The 24952-nt window shown below is 45.6% G+C and overlaps 4 protein-coding genes across 4 annotated transcripts; 1 reads left to right on the top strand and 3 right to left on the bottom strand.

Moving 5' to 3' along the window:
* Positions 1-4966: 4966 nt before the first annotated feature.
* Positions 4967-8290, top strand: LOC136530939 (uncharacterized). The gene is made up of 7 exons (XM_066523652.1): positions 4967-5307; positions 5402-5486; positions 7000-7108; positions 7210-7298; positions 7370-7434; positions 7520-7598; positions 7716-8290. The coding sequence occupies exons 1-7, from the start codon at positions 5036-5038 to the stop codon at positions 7881-7883; spliced, it is 867 nt and encodes a 288-aa protein (XP_066379749.1). The 5' UTR covers positions 4967-5035; the 3' UTR covers positions 7884-8290.
* Positions 8291-8312: 22 nt separating this feature from the next.
* LOC136530940 (uncharacterized) lies at positions 8313-9495 on the bottom strand. Its single transcript, XM_066523653.1, has one exon. It carries the CDS (start codon positions 9103-9105, stop codon positions 8317-8319), a length of 789 nt encoding a protein of 262 aa, XP_066379750.1. The 5' UTR covers positions 9106-9495; the 3' UTR covers positions 8313-8316.
* A 4590-nt stretch (positions 9496-14085) lies between these two features.
* LOC136530937 (salt tolerance receptor-like cytoplasmic kinase 1) lies at positions 14086-15483 on the bottom strand. The gene has a single exon (XM_066523650.1). It carries the CDS (start codon positions 15400-15402, stop codon positions 14230-14232), a length of 1173 nt encoding a protein of 390 aa, XP_066379747.1. The 5' UTR covers positions 15403-15483; the 3' UTR covers positions 14086-14229.
* A 6278-nt stretch (positions 15484-21761) lies between these two features.
* Positions 21762-22755, bottom strand: LOC136530938 (uncharacterized). Its single transcript, XM_066523651.1, has one exon. The coding sequence runs from the start codon at positions 22728-22730 to the stop codon at positions 21762-21764; it is 969 nt and encodes a 322-aa protein (XP_066379748.1). The 5' UTR covers positions 22731-22755.
* Between the last annotated feature and the right edge of the window lie 2197 nt (positions 22756-24952).

A 24952-nucleotide genomic window follows, 5' to 3' on the forward strand; every position in this document is an offset into this window, starting at 1 on the left:
TCGACACCGGAGCTTCAGAAGAAGTCGGCGCGGGAGCCTCAGAAGAACTCGTACCCGACGTCCTGGTTACTTCAAAAAGTTCAAGACTAAAAGTCAAGACAAAGAAGAGAAATTCAATGCAACAGGAATATGAAAACAACTCACCAGCCGCATGATGAGGGGTACTTCAGTCATCCTCCTCTCCCTCAACCAAGGAAACCAGAGCACCTGCTGAAAAAAAGAATAAAAAGTACTCGATTCAAGAGAGAAACAGGAAAACAAAGGAACAAAGAGTATTAAATATGCTCACCTAAGAGCATGCTAGCAACAACTGGAGTACCGAAGAGACTACTTGGTTTGCAAGACTTCTTGGAGATAGGCAGGCCGGATGAAGACCCATCCATTCGCCCCCTCTTCGGGACACTATGAGGACCGCGAGGGACTAGACGAGGAACATATTCTTCATATACATCAACAAATCCGAAAGAAACTCTAGGAAGCGCTGTGGAGGTTGGGAACTTACTAGTTACGGAAGTTCCAGCAAGTTTATCCTCAGTCTTCGCCATGGCAGGGAGAACATCAAGAGGGATCGGGTCAACAAAGTTCCGCCCAAGCTCGTACGAAAAAGGATAAAATAACAAGACAAGGAAAAGCTAAGCAAAAATGGATACAGCAAGAGTACATAAAGTACCCAAACAAAGAGATAAACAACTCACAGCTGGGGGCGGGTTGTTGGCAGAGAACTCGGAGACAGCAGGAGGAACAACGCTCACTCCTTTCAGCATCTTCTAGGAGACGCTCGAGTACCTCCTCATCGGTCAGCTCAAGAGCTAGGGACCATGCGTGAAGGATCCTCGGCCCCAGAATACTCGAAGCCAAGGTGCTCCCGCTCTTTCAAAGGCTGAACTCGGTGACGAAGAAAACTCGAAAACAATACCGAAACTGGTTAAACCCTGCTATTTCAGCATGCTAATCCTATCAAGGAGTGGCTGGATCACTTGAATCTCAGCAGGTGACTCAAGTTTCTTGTCCCATCGGTCATTCACCACAGGACCAGATCCAGAGTGGACGACAAGGAAAGGGATCAAATTAGCAGCATAAAACCAGTCAACACGCCAATCTTTTACAGAATCAACCAGGTCATAGTCAAAGAACTTGCTCTTAAGACCCTAGGCGAAACTGAATCCCGCAACCGCCAAGAACGCTGGTTTCTTCACGGCGGGGTTGGGGTTTCAGGCGAAAGAAGTAACGAAACAGAGAAAGAGAAGGGGGAATTCCAAGGAAAGCTTCGCAAAGATGAACAAAGATAGAAAGGTGAAGAACTGCATTAGGAGCAAGGTGGTTTAGGCAAATCCCAAAATAATCAAGAAATTGGTGAAGAAAAGCGGAGGCGGGAAGACAAAGTCCAGCGCGAATGAATGAGACAAAAAGAACGATCTCACCAGGAACTAGAACAGGAACTCGATGCTCGCCTAGAACTCTCCATTCAGCAAAAGCCTGGCCCTGGATCAAGCCATCACTGACAAGCTCACGAAGCTGCACTTCGGTGGTTGTCAGAGCCAGCCAAAACTTCTGGGCGGCCCTCATGGCAACAAACTCCTGATTCTCGATCAAGGAGAGTGAAGACTCCTCGTCCATGAAAGAAGACTGGGACTTACTAGCGGTTTTCTTCTTGCCCATATACTAACGAAGGCAAAAAGAAATTAGAGGAAAAAGAAAACCTAGATGGCGGCGCTAAGGACGGCTGGCAGGCAATGGCGACAGGCAGATGATTAAGAGCTAGGGTTTGAAGGCAAAAGAAAGGTAGTAAAGAAAAAGAGGACGAAGGGTCTATAAATAAATTTTACAGCGTTAGAAACAGCCCACCAGGCCCATTAAAACACCGTATGAGAACGCAATGGTCCATTTACCGACGCAGCTAAAATGACGGAGGGCACAAATCCACACAACGGTACAATCCAATGGGTAGATTTCAGACTTATCCATCTAGCACTACTGCGGAGCCATCAGATAACTGCAAGAACAACCCATCCTCAAAGAAGAAAGGGAGGGTAACTTCTGAAGGAACAAAAGAACCCGGTTCTTGATAAAAAGAACTCGGAAATTCCACAAGCGACACAGCAGGAGAAAGCATGGCAACTAAGAAGGCAAGAATCTTTTTTATTACAAATGAAATCAAGAAGCAAATGAAATCAAGAAGTACAAGATTACACATCTTACAAGACCTGATGAACTCGGTACTACAACAAGCAAGGTAGCAAAGAGGAACCCGGACACAGCTAGGCTCTGGAACGACTACATGTTCCAATTTACTGCCAGGTAGAACAAATCGCCCTCGGCTACACTGTTTTCTTCAAAGGACGAACACAGTGCATCCAAGACAGAAATCAGCAGCACAGCAGGAAAGCATGGACCAAAGGAGGCTGGTAGGCATCTATCTACCCAAGCCCGACGTGATGTAGGATCAGGTGTTGATCTGCATCGGACAGCCGCAGGGCAGACAAAGAGCGCCAGCCAAGAACTACCGGATGAAGGGACGAAGCCCACATCACAAGACTTCCTCCAACTACCGCCACCAACTTCCTAATGCAACGCCACTGCGGGATTAGTCTATCCTCTAATCCCTATCACAAGACTTCCTCCAGCTATGACTGAGATACACAACAACTACAAGATACGCCTGGGGGCTGCTCAACTTCACAAACTACCATATCCATGACTACAAAGACTTCAGGCCACACAATAGAATGCTCAATGATTCAAAAACAAGCACCACAGGAGGGTATTTATAGACCAAAAGAGCGGTGCACATGAACTGGGAGCACCAAAGGTAAAGACCTGACAAAGGAAACAGTGAAAAGATAGAACTCAATGAAAAAAGGACTCAGGCGTAAAGGAACAGTGACCAAGAACAAGCATATTCAGAAGGATATACCACCACGGTATAATCCATCAACAAACAGCATTTACACCCAACCAACTCCATACAACTACATCCGACAATAGAAGACTAGCGGAGAGTATGCCAAGGCCATGTAACCGAGTTCTTTCTGAAAAAAGAACCCAGACATAAGCTCAGAGGCTGCATGCCGCGAAACTACTCGGATGATGGTTTAATCCAAGACTAAAGGGCTGCTTTGGAAAGATGCCTGCAAAACTACTCGGATGATGACATAACCCAAGTCTCGGGGACTACTTCAGAAACACAAATTTTCAAACAACATAAAGATTCAAGACCCTCCAACTTTTTGTTCCAAATAGCAAGAGGCTCGGGGGCTACACTCAGTGAGTGCACTTTTTCTTCGAAAAAGCGCATGTCACCAAAAGACTTCCTCAACGCAGACCACTTCAAGACATTACGACAAAAAGAACCCGGAACTGAGCCATATTCGAGTTCTTTTTGATAAAACTTCAACGAACAATCAGAGCAACTTCAAGACAAGATCCTCCAGCTTCTTGTTCCAAATAGCAAGAGGCTCGGGGGCTACAACCAGATGGATGTACTTTTTCTTCAAAAAGCACTCATCACTCGAAGATCCCAAGAAGCGCTACAAGGTTTCACTCCAGAAAGCACTCGGATGACGTTTGTTCCTACTCAACAAGACCTAAAGGAGCAAAACGAGACTTTTAGAGCTCAACCATGAAGTGCTCGGGGGCTTGTCGATGCGGGACCCACAGGATACCCCGTAAGGGAGAAAGAAGATCTAGTCTAACTAGGATTCTTTCCATGTAATCTTAGTAGTAGTACTATTTAGTAATCCTATTAGGAACTCTCATTATGAACTGACTAGGACTCTGGCCTCCTGATTATATAAAGGAGGACAGGGCTCCTGAGGAAGAGGACAACAGAACAATAATTGTACGATTTCTATAACACAATCAATCCAACACAGAGGCTAACGCTGACTGGACGTAGGGCTGTTACTCGACCACAGTCGTGGGCCTGAACCAGGATAAATCGACTGTCTGCTACGTTCACCGTCGAGTTTCGCATACGCTGAAGTCCGAACAATACTGCCTCAGGGACCCCCGTGGCAGGCTATCGGTGGTAAAACATCGACAGCAGCTCCAGATCCACGCAAGGGCATTTTCATTAGAATGACCAGAATTGCCCTTGGACTCTGGTGTTCTCTCTGTCTCACTACCAACCTGGGCCCACGCATCAGCTCTTCTTTATCCTCCTATCGAGCAGAGCACATTGCACGACAGGCAGGCGCAAGGTGGCGGGCGTGGGCGGCCTCGCCGGACGCGGCCATGGCCTCTAGGCACGAGGTCGGTGACCCCGTGGCCTCATCGGAGTTGGGCGACGAACTGGGCGATGCGGATCGACGGTACGGGGTGGACGGTGCTCCAGCGGTGTGGGGCGAAGGGGCGTGGCCACGGCCGAGGCACGGGGCCAGCGGAGGGTGAGGGCGAGGGCATGGTTGCCGGTTGGGGCTCCGGTGGGACACGGTTGGGGCTCCAGTGGTGCGGGCACGGGGCCGACGAGCGCGGTCGGGCGAGGACAATGGCGAGGGCGCGCGCGGTGCCAACAAGCGCAGCCGACTGAGGGCACTCGGTCGGTGAGGGCGCGATTGGGGCTCTAGTTCGGCAGTGAGCCCCTATGGGGATGGGGCACGGCTCTAGTGGTGCTGGCACCGGGTGCGGCCACGCGAAGAAGAAAGGAAAGAAATGAAACACAACAAAGCGTTATTTGTGTAATCAGTGGCATTGGTGGGTAATTTTCCCCAACTCCACCAAACTTGAAGTTAGTGGAGCACCCCTGAGGAGCTCCACCAATTTGGTGAATCTGGCCTCTAGATCCACCATTTTGGTGAATCCAGATTTGGTGGATCTAGAGTGTTTAGAAAATTTTTTTGGTGAAGTGAAGCTGAAAATGGTGAATCTAGAGCAGGTGAATCTTTTTCAAACAAGCCCTTAAAATTTAGAACCCAAGAGAACGTTTTGAAGTTGGAACCCTCTCTTATAAAACAAAACAAAAGAAAACCCTCACACACACACAGAAGAAAAGAAAAGAAAAACTCCACCTCCGTCCTCCCGCGCCGCAATCGTCCCCATGCTGGCTCCGACGCCGTCTTCCACGCCGCCGCCGGCAGCCGCAAACCCCAGCCACAATCCGAGGCGGAAGCGGGCGCCCAGGCCAAAAGCAGCGCCCCCTTCCGCCCTAAATCCTAACTGGGCGCAGCTCCAGTCGAAGCTCCCCCACCGCCCCGCGGCGACCCACCTCGGCAAGCGCAAGCATGACGGTGGCCCTCCGGCGCCCGCAGAGCTGTCCCCACCACCCGCAGTGCAGGAGGTCAAACTCGAGCCAACCTCCGATGACACCAGGTGAGCATGCCCTGGCATCGAGACGCTTGGAATGTCGGTTTGAGATAGGTTTTTCTGATTTCGTTGTTTGGGAATGGTGTTTGGGGGTCCTTAGCTTGACTAAGGCGGTGGCGATTGACTGCGAGATGGTCGGGGTAGGATCTGATGGCAGCAAAAGCGCTCTCGGCAGGGTTACCTTGGTAAGCACCATCTCTTACTTCAATTTTCTTGTTTATTTACTTGCCTAGTAACTGGTAATGATGTATGTAGTCATCAATTTATGGAGTGGAGTAGAGAGCGCTTGGGATTTGGAGTGATGGCAGAGCAATAGGTCTGTGGTTGTTCGTTGTTGAATTGTAAGGTTGGAGGTTCAGGATATGCCAAAAGCTGTTAATCATGAAGCAGTAGTGTAATAGTCTGCTCTGTCCATGGAATTTAGATTGCTACTATTCCGGCGTGGAGATGTTCTGAAGTTGAATTGGGCAAATCCATAGTTGGAGGTTGGTCATTTCAGATGTCTGGTTTAACAAATAGGTGGTTTTGATAACTCCCGTGAGTCTATGAGCATGTTCGCTTGCTCGTAAACGATCGTAAATTTGCAGCCAGGAACAGTGTTTTTCTCTCACACCAAACCAGCCAGCAGTAAATAATCCACGATACGATACGGCCTCCCGAACAGGCTGTATGACCTGGATGGACTTGCATTTTTTGGTTTTGTGAAGGTTTGTGTTACAAGCTTGCATTTGGCACCAGTAGTATTCAGGTGTTTGTTTCAGTAACATGCTATTAATTTATATTTGGGTTTGGCACTACAGTAAAACAATTTCCTATCCTGTGGCCTGTGGGGTTTCTATGGTTTGTTTTACTTACCTGATGTTAAACGCAGGTGTTATGCTAATGAAGTGGCATATACTTAGTTTTATTTAGATAATGTCTAGCAACTACAATGTGATCCTCTTTCCTTGTGCTGTTGTTTTGTCTGTTATAAACTGTTATGTATGTCTACTTGTGCTTTGAAAATGCTATAGGATTACTGTTTCAGTGTACAAACTTGGTGATCTGAAACCATATAAACATTAAAATCTTTAGTGGTCTGTTTATTCACATGATTTTCTATATCCTTGAATCTGGAAATGAAGTATGAGACTACTTCATGTTAAATTGTTAATGCTCAGTCATCACCCTGTGTCAGAACGAACATTGAGTACAGTCAATAATATTTATTTACAGGGTAAGTGCACAGAAAACATTGTGCAGCCCTTTCTAATGTCTTCGTGTATTTTGTGTGCATTTATGCTTGATATTTGATGTGATGTAAGTGTTCAAGGCTTCAAGCAGTGAAGGTTATTCTTGAATTACATGGTTAAGTTTGATGGAAAACTGATTAAAAGTGGAGGGCATGTTTAATTAGTCTTGCTTTGGGAAAAGAGCGGGCAAGGATTTCCTTGCTTTCTTGAGAGAGCTAGGGGGAAGAACCAAACTTCCTCCTCGAACAAGAACGATTTTCTAGACCTGTAGCATACTGAACACAGGATCAAGACATGTCATAACTGTTTTTTGTTAAACATTATGTGGTACTTGATATGTCGTTTTTAATTTGCCATACGATGAATGCACTTGAAAGTTTGTTTGAAATGTTCAAACATTTGGATAATGTAAATGTGTTCCCACATTTGAATTATCATCCTCTAATCTCAATATGCTTGTTGTCAGGTTAATTCCCTTGGCAATGTTGTATATGATGAATATGTTCGTACTGTGGAGCGAATTGTGGACTACCGTACCCGGATTAGTGGGATTAGACCTAAGCACATGAACAAAGGTAGATACATCACTACATTATCGGTTTATCACTATATAGTACTTCGTTGCTGTCAAGGGTGGTGATCTTTGTGGCTTATGCAACTGTCTTTGTCACTGCAGCCAAAGAATTCTGGGCTGTGCAGAAGGAAGTAGCTGAGCTGATTAAAGGAAGAGTTCTTGTTGGTCATGCACTGCACAATGATCTCAAGGTTGGTGGCTTTAACTCCTTTCTTTCTGTACCCTGTGTGTGTTCTTGTCTAATTTAATTAATATTTTTCAGGTGTTGCTACTAAGCCACCCAAAGAAGGACATTAGGGATACATCAGAATATGAGGTTTTCCGAAGGTTAGATGGTCTGGGCATCTGCTCTGACACGAGTATTCTTGTGATTACCCAAAACTGTATTGACATGTGAATTTCAATTCACTAGGGAGAGGAAGAGGCGATCATTGAAGGATCTTGCTGCTGAAGTACTTGGTGCTAAAATACAACAGAATGAACACTGCCCTGTACGTGTTACATTATATGCACGGTTCCTGATTTGTGTCGTGATGATCCTAATAACACTTCCATTTTTTTGTCACTCGTGCTCATGATTGCTTGCATGACCACTTTCTGTATTACAGATTGAGGATGCGCGAGCTGCGATGTTCATTTACAACAAGCACAAGAAAGCATGGGAGAAGAACATGAAGGAACAATTCAGATTCAAAAAGAAGCTCAAGAAGCGAGGCAAGAAGAAAACTACCGAGCCCAATGGGAATGACCCCAATGTCCCCACTGTTCTTCTATAGAGACTAACAAAAGAGGACTGGGAGGTGGGAGCCAGTGCAGACCATTTGGCAACTTGTCATGAATATAGGTGGGAGCCTGTTCGCTTGTTGGTTTCAGCCAGCCCAAACCAGCCAGCCAATAGTGTTTTCTTCTCACAACAAACCAGCACCAATCAGTTCAAACCAGCCAAGAAATCAACCAGCGAACAGGCCGATATACTTGATTGAATATCTGCCGAGTCAGTAACAGCTGAATCATGAGTTTCCATAGAAAAAAAGAGATACTTTGATGCCAATGTCGTGATCCGTTCATCCGGCCATCAGTCTATGTAGCAGTTGTCCTAGTAGGGAAACAATATCTGTAGTGAAAATTTTGTAGCTCAACATTAATGTAATGTAGTTTATAATTGCACGCTACATTCAGGTTCTTCAACATTACTGAAAATTTTGTAGTTCAACTGAAAAACGTAACAGGTGACAAGACCGGGTTGCTGAGCATTGGATTCTGCGGACTGGGCTGCAGCTGCCTCGTAGCGATGGTTGAGGTGTGAGCTCTCTGCTCGTGCCGTTTCCTAACTGTGAACTGGTGGTGGTGCAGGGGTAGGGAGTTGGTGTCCAGCATGTGCAGGATGGCCACCATGAGCACGGAGCAGGCGAACATGGGTATGGGCCCGAAGACCCACATGAGCAGCGTGGTGGCCAGGTAGAGCGCCCGGAGGCCCATGGACCAGAAGTTGCCGCCCCGGATGACGGCGTGCTGCACGTAGGCCGCGGGGACGTCGGAGTCGAGCGTGGTGATGAGGAAGCTGGCCTGCACGTAGTACCTGGCGGAGTGGATGAAGCAGGTGAAGGAGGCGAGGAAGCAGACGAGCAGGGAGATGTACTTGACGGTGGCCGTGGCCTGGCTGCGGTCGCCGTAGACGAGCTCCGTCATGAACATCTTGGTGGTGCTGCTGACCCAGGCGCCGATGAGGGAGCCCAGCGCGATGGACAGCGACGCCAGGTTGGTGGACGCCGAGATGTTGCTGGAGATGACGCTCAGCGCCAGCGCTGTCTCATCAGGGGTCGCTGGCTGCTGCACCATGCGGCGCACCCAAGCGAGCTTGTTGTGGTTCTCGTAGCCGATCACGGTCGTCGCGGGATGCCGGAGGATGCGGTAGAGGAGGAGGAGGTGGTAGCTCAGCATCACCACCAGACCGCATGGCACCAGCACCAGGTCCAGGGACCCCTTCTCCAGCTGCATCTCTTCTGCTCTTGTGCTCCCTTGCTAGGCTTTGCTAGCTATTGCTCGTCTTGTCTCTTCAGGTCCCTAGCTCGCATTTTAATTGATGCTATTTCTTGGAGTTGATCTGTGTAGAGAGAAGGCGAGGCTGTGGTGGCTTGTGGCTTGCGCTTTCATTTGGATTGCTAGTGCTAGTGGGCAGCGGCCCAGCAATGACCATGATCTTGCTTGAGTTTTGCTCAAGAGTTGTACGTACGTAGCCGTGGTACTGACGGTGTGGCTTGTGTCTTGGGGGCAAAGACTGCGAGCACGGCAAGCAAAACTCGTGAGCTTGCTTCCAAGAAAGGCCGGGAGATATAATTTGCTTGACGGGTTCTCAGTTAGATCTAAAGCCAATAAGAAAACATTTTTATCTTAAACGTGGTGGCAACTCCGCTTTCTATTCTCTATTCCATCATCCCAGACATGGAACATCAGGAGTACTGGCCACAGATCTTGATCAAATGTATAGCATCAGGCGTGGGGGTTTTGAAGGCTCCTGTAGTCCTGTACTCCTGTATATATAAAAGCGTGGATCTGTTGTATGTCATACCTTGCAACCGCAATCTGCAGTTCTGAATGGCCACCGTTCTAATAATTATAATGATACAAAAACGTGAAAATAAAAAATGTTGTTTCCTAGTGCTTCCGGGTTCAGGAGGCCACCAACCCGTTACGTCGCCCCTGTGTGTACCACCTTGCGTTTGCTTGCACTCAAGAGGCTCGAACCTACTTTAGTATACATCATTCCATTGACTCCATCGGAATATTTGAATTTAGTTTTTCCTGTCTATATTTCCACTATTTAGTCCTGCTAATTACAATTATTTTTCATCATTTTACGAAAGTTGAAGACACAGGTGATAAATGGATAAAGAAGAACACCAATTCGGAATGGAATGAAGAATTCATCCTCTGTAATTCAGACTTCACTGGTATGTTCCATATCATCTCTCCCTTTCTTTCCTAGATTTGTTGTCTCTGTGTGTGTGTGTGTGTGTGTGTGTGTGTGTGTGTGTGTGTGTGTGTGTGTTTTGCCTCCATTCTTTTCAAATTGAGCAAATATTGATGGATCCATCATGGAGGTGCCGCTTCAGCATACAAAAGATTAGCACCATTGCCCCTATTCTTAAGGATGTTCAGGATTTGTGTGCATGGATGCTTGCGAGACAATTCTAAGACTATGTTTGGACAATTTGATTCAACTTCTGAAAAGTGCCTCTACTACCAAAAAAAAAAGAAAGCCAACCAAAATAGGTAGAAACTAGAGTTGTTTTTTTCCAGAAACATTTGCTTTTGCGTAGTACAATTTTGTAGCACCTTGGACTCTGCTTTTCTTTACTTCTAGCTTTTAGCTTTTTCAAATTGGCGAAAACAGAGAGACATTTCATTGTTGTTTCAAGGGACATAGGTAGATGAGGTAGGTCTCATAATTGTAAACAACTTACAACTTTTTCATAGTGCATAGCTCACAGTGATTTTTTCATAGCTCAAAACTCACAACAGCTTTTGCACAACTCATAGACGAACCATACAGACCCTAATTTTAGTTGTCCTTGGGTTGCAAAATGCTCAATTGTTCACCGTGTAACGCTTTTGATGCTTATACCAATGATTTTCTGTGATATAAGAACTATAATGTTCTCTTACATAAAGTGGTTCAACAATAATGTCAATGGTATTGATCAATTGATAAAAGAATTTAATAGGACATATTCATGGAATATTTTTTGTGAATGACATATTCATGGAATATAGGTATCTTGCATAAAGTGCATTAAATAGGCCTGGCCTATTCATGGTGTGAAACTTTAGAGTCAACTTCTCTTAGATTGATGCAACATGAATATAGGACATATAAGCTTTTGCAAAGTACGGTAGCAAAATTCCTCCCTACATTATTTGTTCGGATACCAAAGCAGCATACTACCTTTTTTGGGTATGTATTAAACAGAGTAGAATATGATGAAATACACATTAGAAAAATCTAAAAAATCATTATTGGAATCTAATGATCAAGAGAGTTTGATTCTAGATGGACATGCATGTTGTTTGAATTCCCTCATGTAAAAACTGGATAGCCAAACCATAGACTAAAAACTGCTCTTGCATTTGCCTTTTGTTTTCTCCTCTATTTATTTATTTTTCTTCTGGCGACTCATGTGCTTTCATCCTGTACTAATCACAGTTGGGTTCTTTTCCATCATGTATTCTATCAGGTTGTTGCTTGCTTGAATCTAGATTGCATTTCGGCCTATTCTCCTTATTCTTGCATGAAAAATTATTGCATATAAAAAATTAGAGAAGGAGTGGTACGTGGAGCAGGAGCTGTAAGAGTTTATTGGTCAATGTATGATTGGTCCTAACCCTTGTGTGGAAGTGAAATTTTAAAATACTTATCATAAAAGGAACGCAAGATTGCTTGATTTTTCATTTGAAAGTGTTGAGGACCCAACAATTAATGACTTTGACTTCGTGCATTCTTTGAAATTTGATTCTGTTAGAATATATTGAAGTCCCAAACTTTTTTTCTGTATCCTGAAATATATTTTTGCAGGTTACAATGTTCACCATATTCTTTCATGTAGCAATATATCAACTGATGTGGTACATATAAGCAAGGAAAGATATATTCTCAGTGCCAATTGCCCTGCAACAATGCTTGGGTACCGTCTGATTCATGTTGGATTTCCTACACCCTTGCCACAACAAGCCTCATCATTAACCATGAAAGTATTTTTTTTGTTACACTTTTTAAAATGAATATGGTTGCGGTCACAAGTGACGTCATGGCCTGGCGCAGGACATTGGTTGTTGTTGTGCTGGTACTTTTGGAAGTTGGATTCAGAATGCAAAACATCGCAAAGTTGAAAAGGTCACTACAGCTTCATATGGACTTCGATTAGAAAGTTTAGTACTTCATGAAAAGCTTATCAAGTATAATTTTCAACGCATCCACCCTCATGCCCATATCATGTCTGAGTCGAGTGCAATCATCATTTTAATGTCGGGACCTTTTTCTGCCCACAGTGCTGCACTATCCTATTTTGGCCTGATGTCCAATGTATCAAGTTGGATGCACTAGGTACGTGCCATAGGGTGCATGACCCAGGAACCCTTGTGGTCATCCTATACCATCTACGTATAGATCTCTAGAGGCATCACAGATAGATTGGGCTTTGTTGATTTTGATTTAGCCATTGCTACTTCGCTAGACCGCTTGTTTATTTGTGTCTAGAACTCCACCATCTTGTGTTTCCATATTGAAGCCCTCATATTAACATAACAATTCAATTACTGCTCTATTTGTTCTTATTGATTCTTCGATTGTTTGCAGGATAAGTGTCTCGTGGCTGGATGATTGCGTTCCACAAGATCGTAAGATGAGCAACCATTGAAGATGGTGCATTGGTCGCTAAGGCACAACGTTCATGAATGGTTATAGTTGGGGTATGAATGTTATCTCCGTCCACCAACCAAGGTATTCTTCTCCACAGAAAGATTGGGACACTTGTACTTGTATCAGAATCGAAGCCTAGGAGGCTAGGATCTATGAGCAATAGTCGCTCTGACCGGCAGATGCTGATGCTCATACATGCACGCATATGTACTATGGATACACCCTACCTCTACGAGGCACCTTATAAAAGAATAAGCCGGAGATCTTGAGATTCACGAAGTTATCACATGTGCCACATTGTCGATAAACACGTCGCTTACCACTCCAATAACAACACTGTTAAATCCTAAGATAAATTCAGTACATACGAGCATCCGTATCAAGTCAATGATTTAAATCCAGATGAACAAATTCTACCACAAGCAAGGAACTCCACTAACTGAGCTACATTCAATTCGTTTGTGGTTATCCTACTTCTTGATGGTAACCTGTGTCTTGGATCGAGCTTATTGTACGATGATATTCCAATATAATAATATCCTTATGTCATATTAATACACTGAATATTTATTTCTATTGTTATCGCTTTGTTTCATGCAAGTCAGATGTGTTTAATGAAAAAAGTTCTGCACACGGCGCTCGCGAATTAGTGGCATTTATTCTGTCCGGGGCTGAGTATACGGCAGGTATCCTCTCTGCCAAATCTGACACAGAAAATGCATGGCTTCCACACAAACGCCAGCCCACAGCACAACTCTCAAACGCCTTGTTTAGGGCGCGTTTAGATGCATTTTTTTTTGATTTTGGCTACCGTAGTACTTTCGTTTATATTTGATAATTAGTGTTTAATTATGGACTAATTAGGTTTGAAAGTTTCGTCTCGTGATTTCTCACCCAACTGTGCAATTAGTTTTTTTTCGTCTATATTTAGTACTCCATGCATGTGCAGATTCGATGTGATGGATACTGCGCAAAAAATTTTGGAAACTAAACATGCCCTTAGTTGCTCTCTTTAAAGTTTACTTCTTATCCCATCAAATGTTTGACACACGCATAGAGTATTAAATATAGACTAAAAAAATAACTAATTGTACAGTTTACGACTAATTTATGAGAAAAATCTTTTAAGCCTAATTAGTCCATGATTTGACAATGTGGTATTACGGTAATACATATGCTAATGATGAATAAATTAGGCTTAATAAATTCGTTTCGTGGATTACGAACAAATTATGTAATTTATTTTTTTATTAGTATCCAAACAGTCTATATGACAGACACCTCAAAGCTTTACACCCTAGATTTAAACAAGGCCTCAGTTGACGGTACTCTCTTGATCAATGGTATAGTGCTCCTTCCAAATTACTAAGAAGCAAGGCAATTATGCGAGCAGATGTTTCTAGATGTTGTCCTGTGATGATCCAGAATTTAACAATACTCTTTGGAACAGGTGGAAATGTTCATGATCTTTTTGAAGAAATTCCGTGTTCGAAAATCGTTGAATCACTTTGAAACATCCGGATGCTCAAATATTATGTACATTCTACTCAAGATCTCTGCTGTAACTGTACATTCTTTTTAGAAAAAAAGAAGAAAGTAAGAAATAGCTTCTGAAATACAAGCACGCACATTTCCTACCCAACTACAAGTAGCACTAGTAATCAGTTGATCAATTTCCCAAAGAATTTAAGCTTTGATTGGTTTCTTCACATCACAGGGGGCGCCCGGAGCAGCATGTCCGCCTTGTGGATGCTCCTGCTTGGGCCAAGAAGGCATCCACTGAGACGGCTCTCATCGCCATAGTCGTCGTGCTCCTCCTCCTTGCCCACAAGTGCGCCGTCACGGCGCCTGTACGCGGCCTCCACGTCGCTAAGGATGGCCGACACCTCCGCCATCCCCGGACGGCTGCGCCCGTCGTTCCCCACGCACGCCAGCGCCACCCTGGCGGCCCGCGCCAGCAGCCGCGCCTCCGCCTTGTCGGCCGGCGCGCCGGCCCGCACGACGTCGAGAACCTCCATGCTGGCGCCGCCGCGTATATGTGGGAGGGCCCAGTCCGCAAGCCGGCCGCCATCCCAGCGCCGCCCAGTGAGCAGCTCCAGCAGCACCGCGCCGAACATGTACACGTCGTCCTCCGCGCGCGCGTCGTCGTCGCGGCGGTCGAGGAAACCGGCCAGCCCGTAGTCGGTGAGCCTGGTGGTGGCGTTGGCGTGCCTCCAGCGCGCGCCGCCGCCGGAGGAGGCGTGCACAAGGACGTTGCACGGCAGCACGCGGCCGTGGGCCACGCCGTGCGCGTGCAGGTGCGCCAGCCCGCGCGCCGCACCGGCGGCGACCGCGGCGCGCTGGCGCCACGACAACGCGGGTACGTGGTGGGCGTGGGCGGCGTCGTCCCAGACGAGGACCCTGTCGAGGCTGACGGCGCCGGCGGGGGCCCGCTCGACGAGGATGACGCGCTCTCCTGGGCCCTCGGAGAGGCCGATCACGGTGGCGACGTTGGGGTGGGGCGGCACGGCCAGCGAGCGGACCGCGGCGGGGAACCGTCTCCCGCCGGGGTCGCCGAGGACCAGGTGCGGGTGCATGCGCTTGGCGGCGATCCCGGGTGCCGCAGCGTACACGGCGAAGTGCCTCCCCTGCCCGATGACCCGGCTCGGGTGGAACCCGTCCGTGGCGCGCTCGACGTCGGCGAGCGTGATTACCGGCAGAGGCGCGGTCGAGGCCGAAGAGCCTGAGGCTGCGGCACCACCGTCGGCAGGGCTTCTCGCGGCTGCCATACGCCTCTTGCGCCAGAGCAGGAAGAGCGCGACGGCTAGGGCGACGACCGCGACTGCGGCGCCGGCCACGACGGTGTGGTGGACGGCGGCCACCACGGCGGCGTCGTGCATGGCGTGGCTAGAGGGTCGTGGAGCACGCTGTGCGCGCGCGCTCCGGGAGCACGTATGGGATTAAGTAGCACGTACGCAAGTTAAGGCTACACGAGACGAGCGATGGTACGTGTCTTTGGCTGTAGGTCCAACCTGCAATGCGTACACCGTGAACGAATGGACTGTCAGTGGAATGTGTCGCAACTGTGTTGAGCACCTCACAAGGTTGAAGCATCGCCGTGTTGTTTTTATTTTGTTCAGTGTTGTAGCATTTCACTGTTTCTTTTGTCACTTGTTATTTGTTAGGAAGACACTGATTCTCTGTGACACATATTTATTTTTATTTTTTGTTTTTGGCTACAATGCACTATGAGTTTAGCATGCTTTGATTGCGGCAACGTGATTCCTAACGGTCAAACTGCTCTTTCCCTAAAAGGAATCATGATTAAATTTTTAGGTAAATTTTAGGACTCTCTTCAATACTAGGTATCTGCTGATTAAAACTACTCAATGTTATCTTTGCTATAAGACACTCTTGAATTCTGGTAATTTGCTCCTACACGTTATAACTATTAAAATAATATTTTCTATAAGTGGATGGGAGAAAAGTTAAAAGTAACCAAAATATCCTCACTGTTTCATCAGCTGGCAAGGATCCAAGCGGCGAAACCCAAATAGACTCAATCTCAATCTCTGTGGGTTACAGTGAAACCAGAAAAATCTAAGCGTATTATTTGTGGGTTCGTGGACAAGTCCCCTTGCGTTGTCTCCAACAGGAGACCTATTGTAGAACTCAAACCTAAACTAGGTCTCTAACACAATAACTATAACATCCAATAGACTATCTATATGAAGGACCAATTTTAGGTGCCAGAAGAGGCATCACCCAGATTTGAGTATCCTCTATTCAAGAGACCCATTTACAGAAAGGGTTGTCGTCTTATTGTTGGAGAAGACAAAAAATATGTATTGAACCATTTGCCTGTAGCGCTACCCAAAAGATGAATATGTGTTGTATTTTAGGTCGAGGTTGTTGAGACAGTCTTATATCCCTGCCAGTTAGAGCATAACATCTTTGCTTTTAGTTTTCTGGGTATTGTCATGAGATGCTATCCTTCTTCCTCCATCTGGCTCGCAAATCTCTAGCTCTATGATCCCTTCTCTAGAAGGACCTGTTGGTTCATGGCCTGAAAGGCAATTTGCCTACCAAGCAACCATCCTAGCTGTCTGGCGACCAAAATTGTTGACCTAGAAACGTTGCCTACGAGACAAAGCTATCTGGCCGGCAAATCAAACATACACCCCAAATTAATCTGGTGTTTCCTAATTAGCTGTTCTTTTGTTGATGTAGCTTATGCACCTCAAGATTTCCAAGATTTGCATTTGTTCTATCTAGAGAGAACAAAATAATAACATTTTTCTTATATAATTTAAATAATTAAAACCTATGCCCGAAATCTTTGGAGATAGAGCCGTGGCCAAATTTCTTTTTTGAAAGATGTGGCTAGATTATTTAAGATACTTTTTGTTTCCGATAAAACCTAATGAGACGATGCTTATTGCTTACTAGGACACTAACAAATAGGTGAAAACAGAGTGAGTGCCACTCAAGCAATCACACCAAATAAAATAACATCATTTGCAGGTTTAGGGTACCGAATTTACATCACCCTAGTTAAGCCAAGCCACACTAATCACACTAGGTCAGGAGTTGGAATGAAAAGCTTGTCTGTTATATTCTTATGTTTGTGTGCATCCAACCAAGAGCATTATTCGAACAGGTACAAGTGGTTCTAACTAACGTGATCGTGCAGAGTTTGTTCACTGCAGAGCAGGTTAGTGTGGAGTTGAAAGTGCTTCGTTCTAAGGCTAACTTTTGTTCTCAACTTCAAATATTTTCTTCTCAATGTCGTGTCACTTTCTCACTTGCTGACGACGACATATCCATCTTGATATAAAAAAATATATATACATCAGCTGACGTCCCAATTACAAAGCCACACTAATCACACGAAACCGAAAGGATGGATACAACGAGCACTAGGTCAGTTAGTTGGGCATACTTTGTACCACCTCATGTCATGTGTTTGTCTTCTTCCTTCGGGTTTTTATATCGAAGTTTTGGTCACGACGACTTTTGGTGCATGGAAAACCATCTTGATGTTATAGCGTCTCAAGAGTTCTCTAAATCCCTTCCTAATCCTTGTTTTTTAGCAAAATAAGAAAAACCTTCTCTTCAACGACTCTTAATCCATCTTCCTAATCTTTTAGAACTTGGAAAAAGTCACCATGTTCTAGGTAAAGTTACACGCTTTCGAGTCACGCGTATCTTCTCTCGCCGCGCGTGTTTGTCGGGCAATCTAAAGGTAGAAGAGCGTGGAAAAAATAAAGAGTAGGAAATAGTTCTTGATGTAAATGTACAAGAGAGAATATATAAAAGTGGTTAGGATAATTTAAAAATAGTATAGGATTTCTAATGTAAAATTGTCTTCTATAATTAGGAGTGGATTATTAGAAACTCTTGGAGATGACTTTCTTTATTCCTTCCAATATTTTTTTAGGAGTTATAAAACTCCATATTTCTGGAAGAAAATATTAGGTACTCTTGGAAATACTCTTACGCGGGTGACGACCCGCTGGGAATACCAAACAACACTCTGGTTCTCTTTGGAACCCCTATATTTGATCCAAAACACCTTGTAATCTGACTATTTGTACAACCCAAACCAGAATTAATTGTTTAGTTTAGTGGTTACAAGAGCCTTACTAACACATTAGCTTTTGGGTTCGACTTCCCGTGGGACCTAGGATTTAACGGTGTTATGCTTTCAGGGGTACGCGATGTTTTCGTCGACAACTGAGACGCTTGTGGTGACTTTGTCAATCTTGAGGATTTGTCAGCCCAATGTTCGAAGATGCTCGTTATACCGTGTAATTCGCAAAAAGAATGTTTTGATTGAATCAAAACCGGTCTAAAATAAAACACACCCCCTTAGGTCTGGAAAACGAAACGACAATTATTACGATAACGATACAATAAGGACGTTCGTTCTGTGACTCCTGTACGGACGCGCTCTCACAAAAAATCCCTGTCCACTCATTCTATTCTCTATTGCACCTCCATCCCTATCCCCACCTGGACGCTACGCCCCACTCCACGCTAGCTGCCGCCTTCACCCGTCCCTTGCTCAAGCCACATCCCGCCCGCGATGCTTTGGCTCCCCCATCCCGCTGCGCTCCATCTTATGCTGCAATGCATGCCCCATATCCTCCCTCACCCACACCCACACCCACACCCACACAGGCAAGGCCGCGTCCGTCCCCACGCCGTCGCTGCCCGGCCGATTGGCTCCAATGGGTTTGTGCTGTCGACGGTGGCGAGGGTGCTGCAACAACGCACGGCTTGGGGCGGCCTAGGAGATGGCGCTCCTCGCTGGCTCGTCTTGGCGGTGGCCCTCCTCGGCCTCCTGCTTGGCTGGGCTTCCTCGGCCTCCTCCTTCTTCACCATTGCCACTCCAATCCCCACCAGGAAGGGCATGGTCGCGTGGTGAATATTGCGTTTCCAAGTGTTTCAACACTGTGTTTCAAGTGTTTATGATGCTTCAAAGTTATATTTCAAGTGTTTCGTCTGGATTTTGCAAAAGTATATCTAGGATATTGCATATGTTGCAATGACAATATATGCATATTGTAAGCCTATGTTTTAAGTGTTTTACATGTTTCAGACGTATGTTGCAAATATTTCATCTGGATGTTTCAAAAGTAGATCTTGATGTTGCACATGTTGCAATGGATATACACGCATATTTTAAGCGCATATTTCAAATGTTTCATCTGCTTTCAGACTTTTGTTGCAAATATTTTATTTGTGCAGTTTCAAAAGTAGATCCAGGTGTTGCACGTGTTTTTTTACTCTGGTGTTGCACATGCCACAAATGGTGTTGGTGGCTGGCGTTACAGCGGCCATCCTCGCACAACGTGCCTCGCCCTCCCCTCCCTTCCCTTCCCTTCCCTTCATCTCCTTGCCGCGACAGTTTGAGCTCGACGGAGAAAATATACCCGACTAGCGCATAGGCAGGTGCGGAGGTGGTGGCCTCTGGTGGGCCCGACGGCGGTGTGATGCCCACGTGGTGGTCCCGCAACAAGCTGAGATCCGCGCCGTCCGCTCACTACCCGCCACGAGACAGTATCCACAATCTTAAGGATTTGTCGGTCCAATATTCGAAGATGCTCATTGTACTGTGTAATTCGAAAAAATACATTTTGATTGGACCAAAACCGGTGTAAAATAAAACACACCCCCTTAGGTCTGTGATACAAAACGATAATTATCAGTGCACGGTACTCGTTGAATCGCCGTTCTCCGCCCCACTATGACACTTCTCCGCCATGGCGCGACAGGCTCGGTGACGGGCGTTGGCACTGCCGCTGGCTAAGGTAGCCAAGTGGGTGCACTCGTGCCTTTATTTTACAAACATAATAAGCAATTAAAAAGGCAAAACATAAGAGTTGGAAAAGAGCTTAAAAAGGCTGCAATAGCCACCAAAAAGGAACTTCACGGCGGGAAAAAAACAACTGGGGCAAAAATGTCTTTTTGTTTAGGATTTAACATCATTACCGCTTGGATGTTAAATAGTCCCGGATTCTAAGTTTAAGTGTTAAATAAGAAAACAAAAGTTTGTCTAGTATCAAATAGAAAATTTTCTCTAGCATCTGCTCTATGTCGGCCATTGTTTACTTACTTTATTGGCTTTGTCACTGGTGGTTGCAGCAGTGGACTAGTAAGATCCAAAGCTAGCGTCCTTTTTCGTTTGGGTTTGTTTGGTTGATAAGTCATGACTAAAAATACTGTTGGCTGATTTGGTGTGAGAAAAAAATACTATCCGTTGACTGAAAAAGCATGACTTATAAGCTAAACAAGCCCAAGTAAACATGGCATAGATTCATGATGCACACTAACCAATTGAAACTACAGTGATGTAAGTGTTCGCCAACGAACCTCAAGAGTTTCATCATTAAATTTGATAGGGTGCTTAATAATCACCCTGTTTTGTACACTTTCTCCGACAAACGGTTCTAAAGAGCTGTACAAATAGAAAAAAAGGTACGGTCAGTATTAACCAGTATAATCTAGATTCTATATGTTTTCGTACAAATAGAGAACGTGGGGGATAAAACGTGTCAAAAAAAAACTATAGAAAATATAACATTTGGCTTCTAACGTAAATTTATTTTAACCATAAATAACTTATATGTATAGGCCCGATGTGTTAGGGATGATCACAAAATGGACTGGTGATGCGTTATGGGCCAAGCTGCAATCATAACACACAATTCTTTCTCATGTTAGCCTGCTCGCTTCTCCTTTTTCGGCTGCGGCTGCAGCTGCTTCATGTAGTAGCTACAGTAGATTCTAGTTCATTCTTTGCAGCCATAGCTGCAGCTCCAGCAGATTAAGAAAAGTTGTAGCGAGCAAAGCGCTGCCCCTCTGCTACTACTCTGTGGTAGGGTGTACCCAGATCCCTTGCTTCTAGTGTCTTCAGTATCTCCCTCCTATCATCGATTCCCCCTGCTTGCTTCCTATCTATCTTAGACTCCATCTCTTTTATAATCCCCCCAAGACGTTTTAGCTTTTTTGATATATTTTTTAACTATGTATCTATACCAAATTATAGATATACTAGGTCTTGCTTGTGTTGGTGTTGAGTAATTCGGTGTTCTATCAAGCGAGCTACTTACACAATGTCTCCTTTCACACAATTGCAGTGTCTTTCATTATCTTTCTTCTACATCATGGACGTGATGAATCCAGCTTGACGCTGAACTTTGTAATAAGTGAATAGTAGGATGCTTCGTAAATACTAAAAGTCTAGAACCTTTTACATCATCTAAATCTAAAAATACATAGAACTTACAACTAGAGAATTAAAGATTCAAATCACTCGCGTCTTGTATTGCAGCTCGAAATCCCGGCTCTTCCACGGGTGGGTTAGGGATTTATAATTCAGCTTCAGCCAAGATTTAGGGTAAACAGATTAATCGAGGATATCAAAACATCTTATTGAACAAATAGTTATTTGCATCCCAGTCAAAATTTTCTTGACGCACCTGTTGAGCATTAGTTATTAGTACAGATTAGTAACAGAATCCTTCCTTCTGCTAAAAAAAAGGAGAAAACAAAGGACATGCTGGACGTACTACGCACACCTATATTGACTTTTCACAGGCACAGCCGCACAGTGTTTGACAGTCGGCTCGCTGAAACTTAGCTGAAAGTGGCTGAAAAACACTGTTCTGGTTGAAATGTTAGTGAGAGAAAAATACTGTTCCGGCTGAAAAAAGAAGTCGAACAAGTCGGATTTAAGGTAAGCCGAACGGGGCTAAGCATTTGGTGTATAGCTCGAAACAGCGTACACCGCTTGCACCACGGTACAAACCAGCCCCACGGCGGCCGCCGTGAGCCCGATGGCGAGCCACGGGTTCCTGAGCATGAGCCACGCCTCCCACCGGCGTGGTCGGCTCCGGAAGCTCTCCTCCAGCCCTTGCCACGTCGTGCGTAGGTAGTTGCCGCCAGGGTCGTCACCCCTGAACGCGACGCCCTTGCAGAGGTCCGCCAGGCAGGCGGCAACCTCGTCATGGCTGCCGAGGCCGTGCGCGATGATCCCGCGCCTCAACAACAGCTCCACGTCCCGCACCGTGCCGGCCAGCTGCGACAGGAAGACGCAGTACGCCGTCACGTGGCTCCCCGCCTCCGCCGGGTTGCTCTGCTCCAGCGCCATCAGGTTGCGCAGGAGCCGCGACGTCCCGGCGTCGATCTTCAGGCGCGGGATCTCCAGCGTGCCGCCGCGGTTGTCCAACTTCACATCAAGGATCGAGCGAGCTCCTTTGACGACAAGAGGCCAGCTCCTGAACCCCACGCCGACGCAGTAGTACTCTGTCGCCGAGCACCACCGGCCGAACCAATGCTGCTTGCCGATGACTCTGTCGCCGGTCGTGCATGACGACGACAGTGCAACGGTGGGCGTCAGGTGCATGTGCAGCAGATGCAGAAGATTGCTTGGCCCCGGAGGTCCAGCCACCCCCGGCGTCGCCACCGAGTACTGTTGCCCCCGCAGGAGCTCCCGGATGTAGCCCGCGATCGAGTCAGCTACAGAGACGCTGCCACCGTCCGGAGTGGTGAGCTTGTGGATCTCGTCGATGACGAAGAACGGTATCTGGTTCTCCGCGAGGTAGATCACGTCGCGCACCACCCCGATGGCCTCCATCATGTCGCCGCCGTTCCCGCTGCGTCCGCCGGCGTCGACGCCGCCGAAATGGACTAGCACGTAGCATGCGTCAAGCAGCAGCATGCGCACAAAGGCGTTGCTCTCTAGGTTGAGGAAATCATAGCTCTTTTTGGCTCCTCTCCCCTAAGGATTTGGTACCATTACCGTCTTCTTACCCCAATTCCATTCAGCCGCGGCAACCTCTTCTTCTTCATCGTCTTCATAGCCATCATCGACTGAATATAGATTAGAGGCTTTGACCATTGTGGTACTTTTCTAGAATCAGGTATCTCTGTGCATATTTTGGAATTGGCTATTGAGCGCTGCCACTCGTTGAGCCAACTGACCTAAATTGTCAAATTCTTGCTCCAGCAGCTTCTCTCTCCATGTTGGCAATATTCCTTAAACGGCTAAAGCAGCTAGCTGATCATTAGTCAAGTTTAATGAGAAGCATACATTTCTAGTCTCTCAAAACCTTTAAAGAAACACGGTGCCTGATTCATTAGTTCTCTGCCTTATAGTCATCAAATCAGTAATCTTCTTTTCTCCTGTCCTAGTGTAAAAATATGTATGAAACTTCTTCTCTAGGTCAACCCAATTGGTAATGGAGTTAACTGGCAATGATGAAAACCAAGTGAAGGCTGGTCCTGACAGGGACAAGGAGAAGAAATGAACTCGATGGGCCTCTTCAATGGATGCTTCGCCCAACTGTGTAAGATACCGATTGACATGTTCTATCGTGCTTGTGCTATCCTGGCCATTGAACTTAGCAAACTCTGGGAGCCTGTAGTTTGTAGGAAGAGCGATCAAATCATACCATTCTAGATATGAGTGTTTGTACGAGAAGGTCTGCCCTTTTGGCTTCAAACCGAACCGATTTTTCATCATCTCGGTCACTCTAAGCAACAACTCATCAGCATTTGAATTTGGATTTCTCTACACCTGCTGACCCATCTGAGGATTAAAATCCCAGTGTACCTTGATACCTGGATTCAGAATCATGTGAAGGGTGTTGTAATCCGTGCCATAATGATATTCTCATGGAATCTCTATCTACTGGGTCCTTTGCTGATTTGCTGCTTGAAGTCTCTGGTTAAAGACATTAGGATCTATATCTCTATGGATCCTTTGAATTGATGGTGCTATTTTTTGAGTCGACGACGATATTTGGCTTGTTGTGCCCAAATTAATCATCTAGTTCTGACCTTGCCCCATCGGCCGTTGCACATATTATACTGACGATCTAGGATTATACTGTATCTGATTCGTAGTAGCACCTTGAACTTGCTCAGATGAACTCTGAACTACCTGGACATCATCATTATCAGCTGGTGCTGCTTCTTGATGGCTAGTACCAGCTTGATTAGTCCCCTGAGTCGACGGATGTGGAATGTTGTAATAAGCCGGCCCAACCTAATTAACTAGAAACCTGTGAAACACCTTCTTTCATGGTGTTGTGGAATGTGTTCAAAAAAACCTCACTATGGTTCGATATGGCATCATGAATAGATTTGTTTACAGCTTCCACGAAGAAACGCCTGTCTTCAGCTTCATCTGCATCTGTCTGCCATGCAACAGAACTCTTGGTAGTGGATATTTTTGAACAATTGTATTTTCACGTGTCATGATGTAGGACAACAAATACTTGTTCTAAAATTCTTCTATAGCTTTGCTGATGATATCTTTATCTCCATCAGGTAAGTCTTCATAAGGCACCATAAGGATGTCGTTATTGTTGTAAGCTGCAATGGCGATTGTGGTGTCCCATCAGGCGTGCCAGAATGTGTGTCGGCACAAAAAATGCGTATTATGCCGATACACAAGCAAGCCGGAAGGATCTGCTTGATGGAGCTGGAGATCCGCTTGGCTTCAACGTAGGGATAATCGATCATATGTATTCCTCCCGAGACATGCCAGTCAATTTGACCCTACAATTGACAAGGAGAGAAAGTTTATCAGTAATTTAAGGTGGAACATGCCTGGTCTGTGCCCAGACAGTTCCAAGTATGCCGCTTTGGGAGCAGCCAAACAGGAAAAATGACTTAAATAGCCGATACGCATAGAAATCGGCTGTTACGGACTATAAAGCTTGTGGATAGCAATTGATTTTATGTTGACAGGTACAGTACACGTAGATGTAAATGAGATCATCAGCTAGGTAGATATTACCAGTATAAAATGTTGAGCCAATGAATCTAATCGAGAAAAAGATATAGCATGCGAATGAATCGACTGTCTAATGCAAATGGACCTATAAACGCTCTGAATCTAATTTGTCACCATCAATAGTGAGGTTCGACCGGATC

Source organism: Miscanthus floridulus, unplaced genomic scaffold (assembly GCF_019320115.1).
Source record: "Miscanthus floridulus cultivar M001 unplaced genomic scaffold, ASM1932011v1 fs_238_1_2, whole genome shotgun sequence".
NCBI lineage: Eukaryota > Viridiplantae > Streptophyta > Magnoliopsida > Poales > Poaceae > Miscanthus > Miscanthus floridulus.

What these genes read in the sequence shown, in the direction of transcription:
- LOC136530937 (XM_066523650.1), bottom strand. Translation starts at nt 15,402, where the DNA reads ATGCACGACGCCGCCGTGGTGGCCGCCGTCCACCACACCGTCGTGGCC.
- LOC136530940 (XM_066523653.1), bottom strand. Translation starts at nt 9,105, where the DNA reads ATGCAGCTGGAGAAGGGGTCCCTGGACCTGGTGCTGGTGCCATGCGGT.
- LOC136530938 (XM_066523651.1), bottom strand. Translation starts at nt 22,730, where the DNA reads ATGCTGCTGCTTGACGCATGCTACGTGCTAGTCCATTTCGGCGGCGTC.
- LOC136530939 (XM_066523652.1), top strand. Translation starts at nt 5,036, where the DNA reads ATGCTGGCTCCGACGCCGTCTTCCACGCCGCCGCCGGCAGCCGCAAAC. An exon ending in ACCTAAGCACATGAACAAAG is followed by an intron (nt 7,109 to 7,209) that starts GTAGATACATCA and finishes TTGTCACTGCAG; the next exon opens with CCAAAGAATTCTGGGCTGTG. An exon ending in GAATATGAGGTTTTCCGAAG is followed by an intron (nt 7,435 to 7,519) that starts GTTAGATGGTCT and finishes TCAATTCACTAG; the next exon opens with GGAGAGGAAGAGGCGATCAT.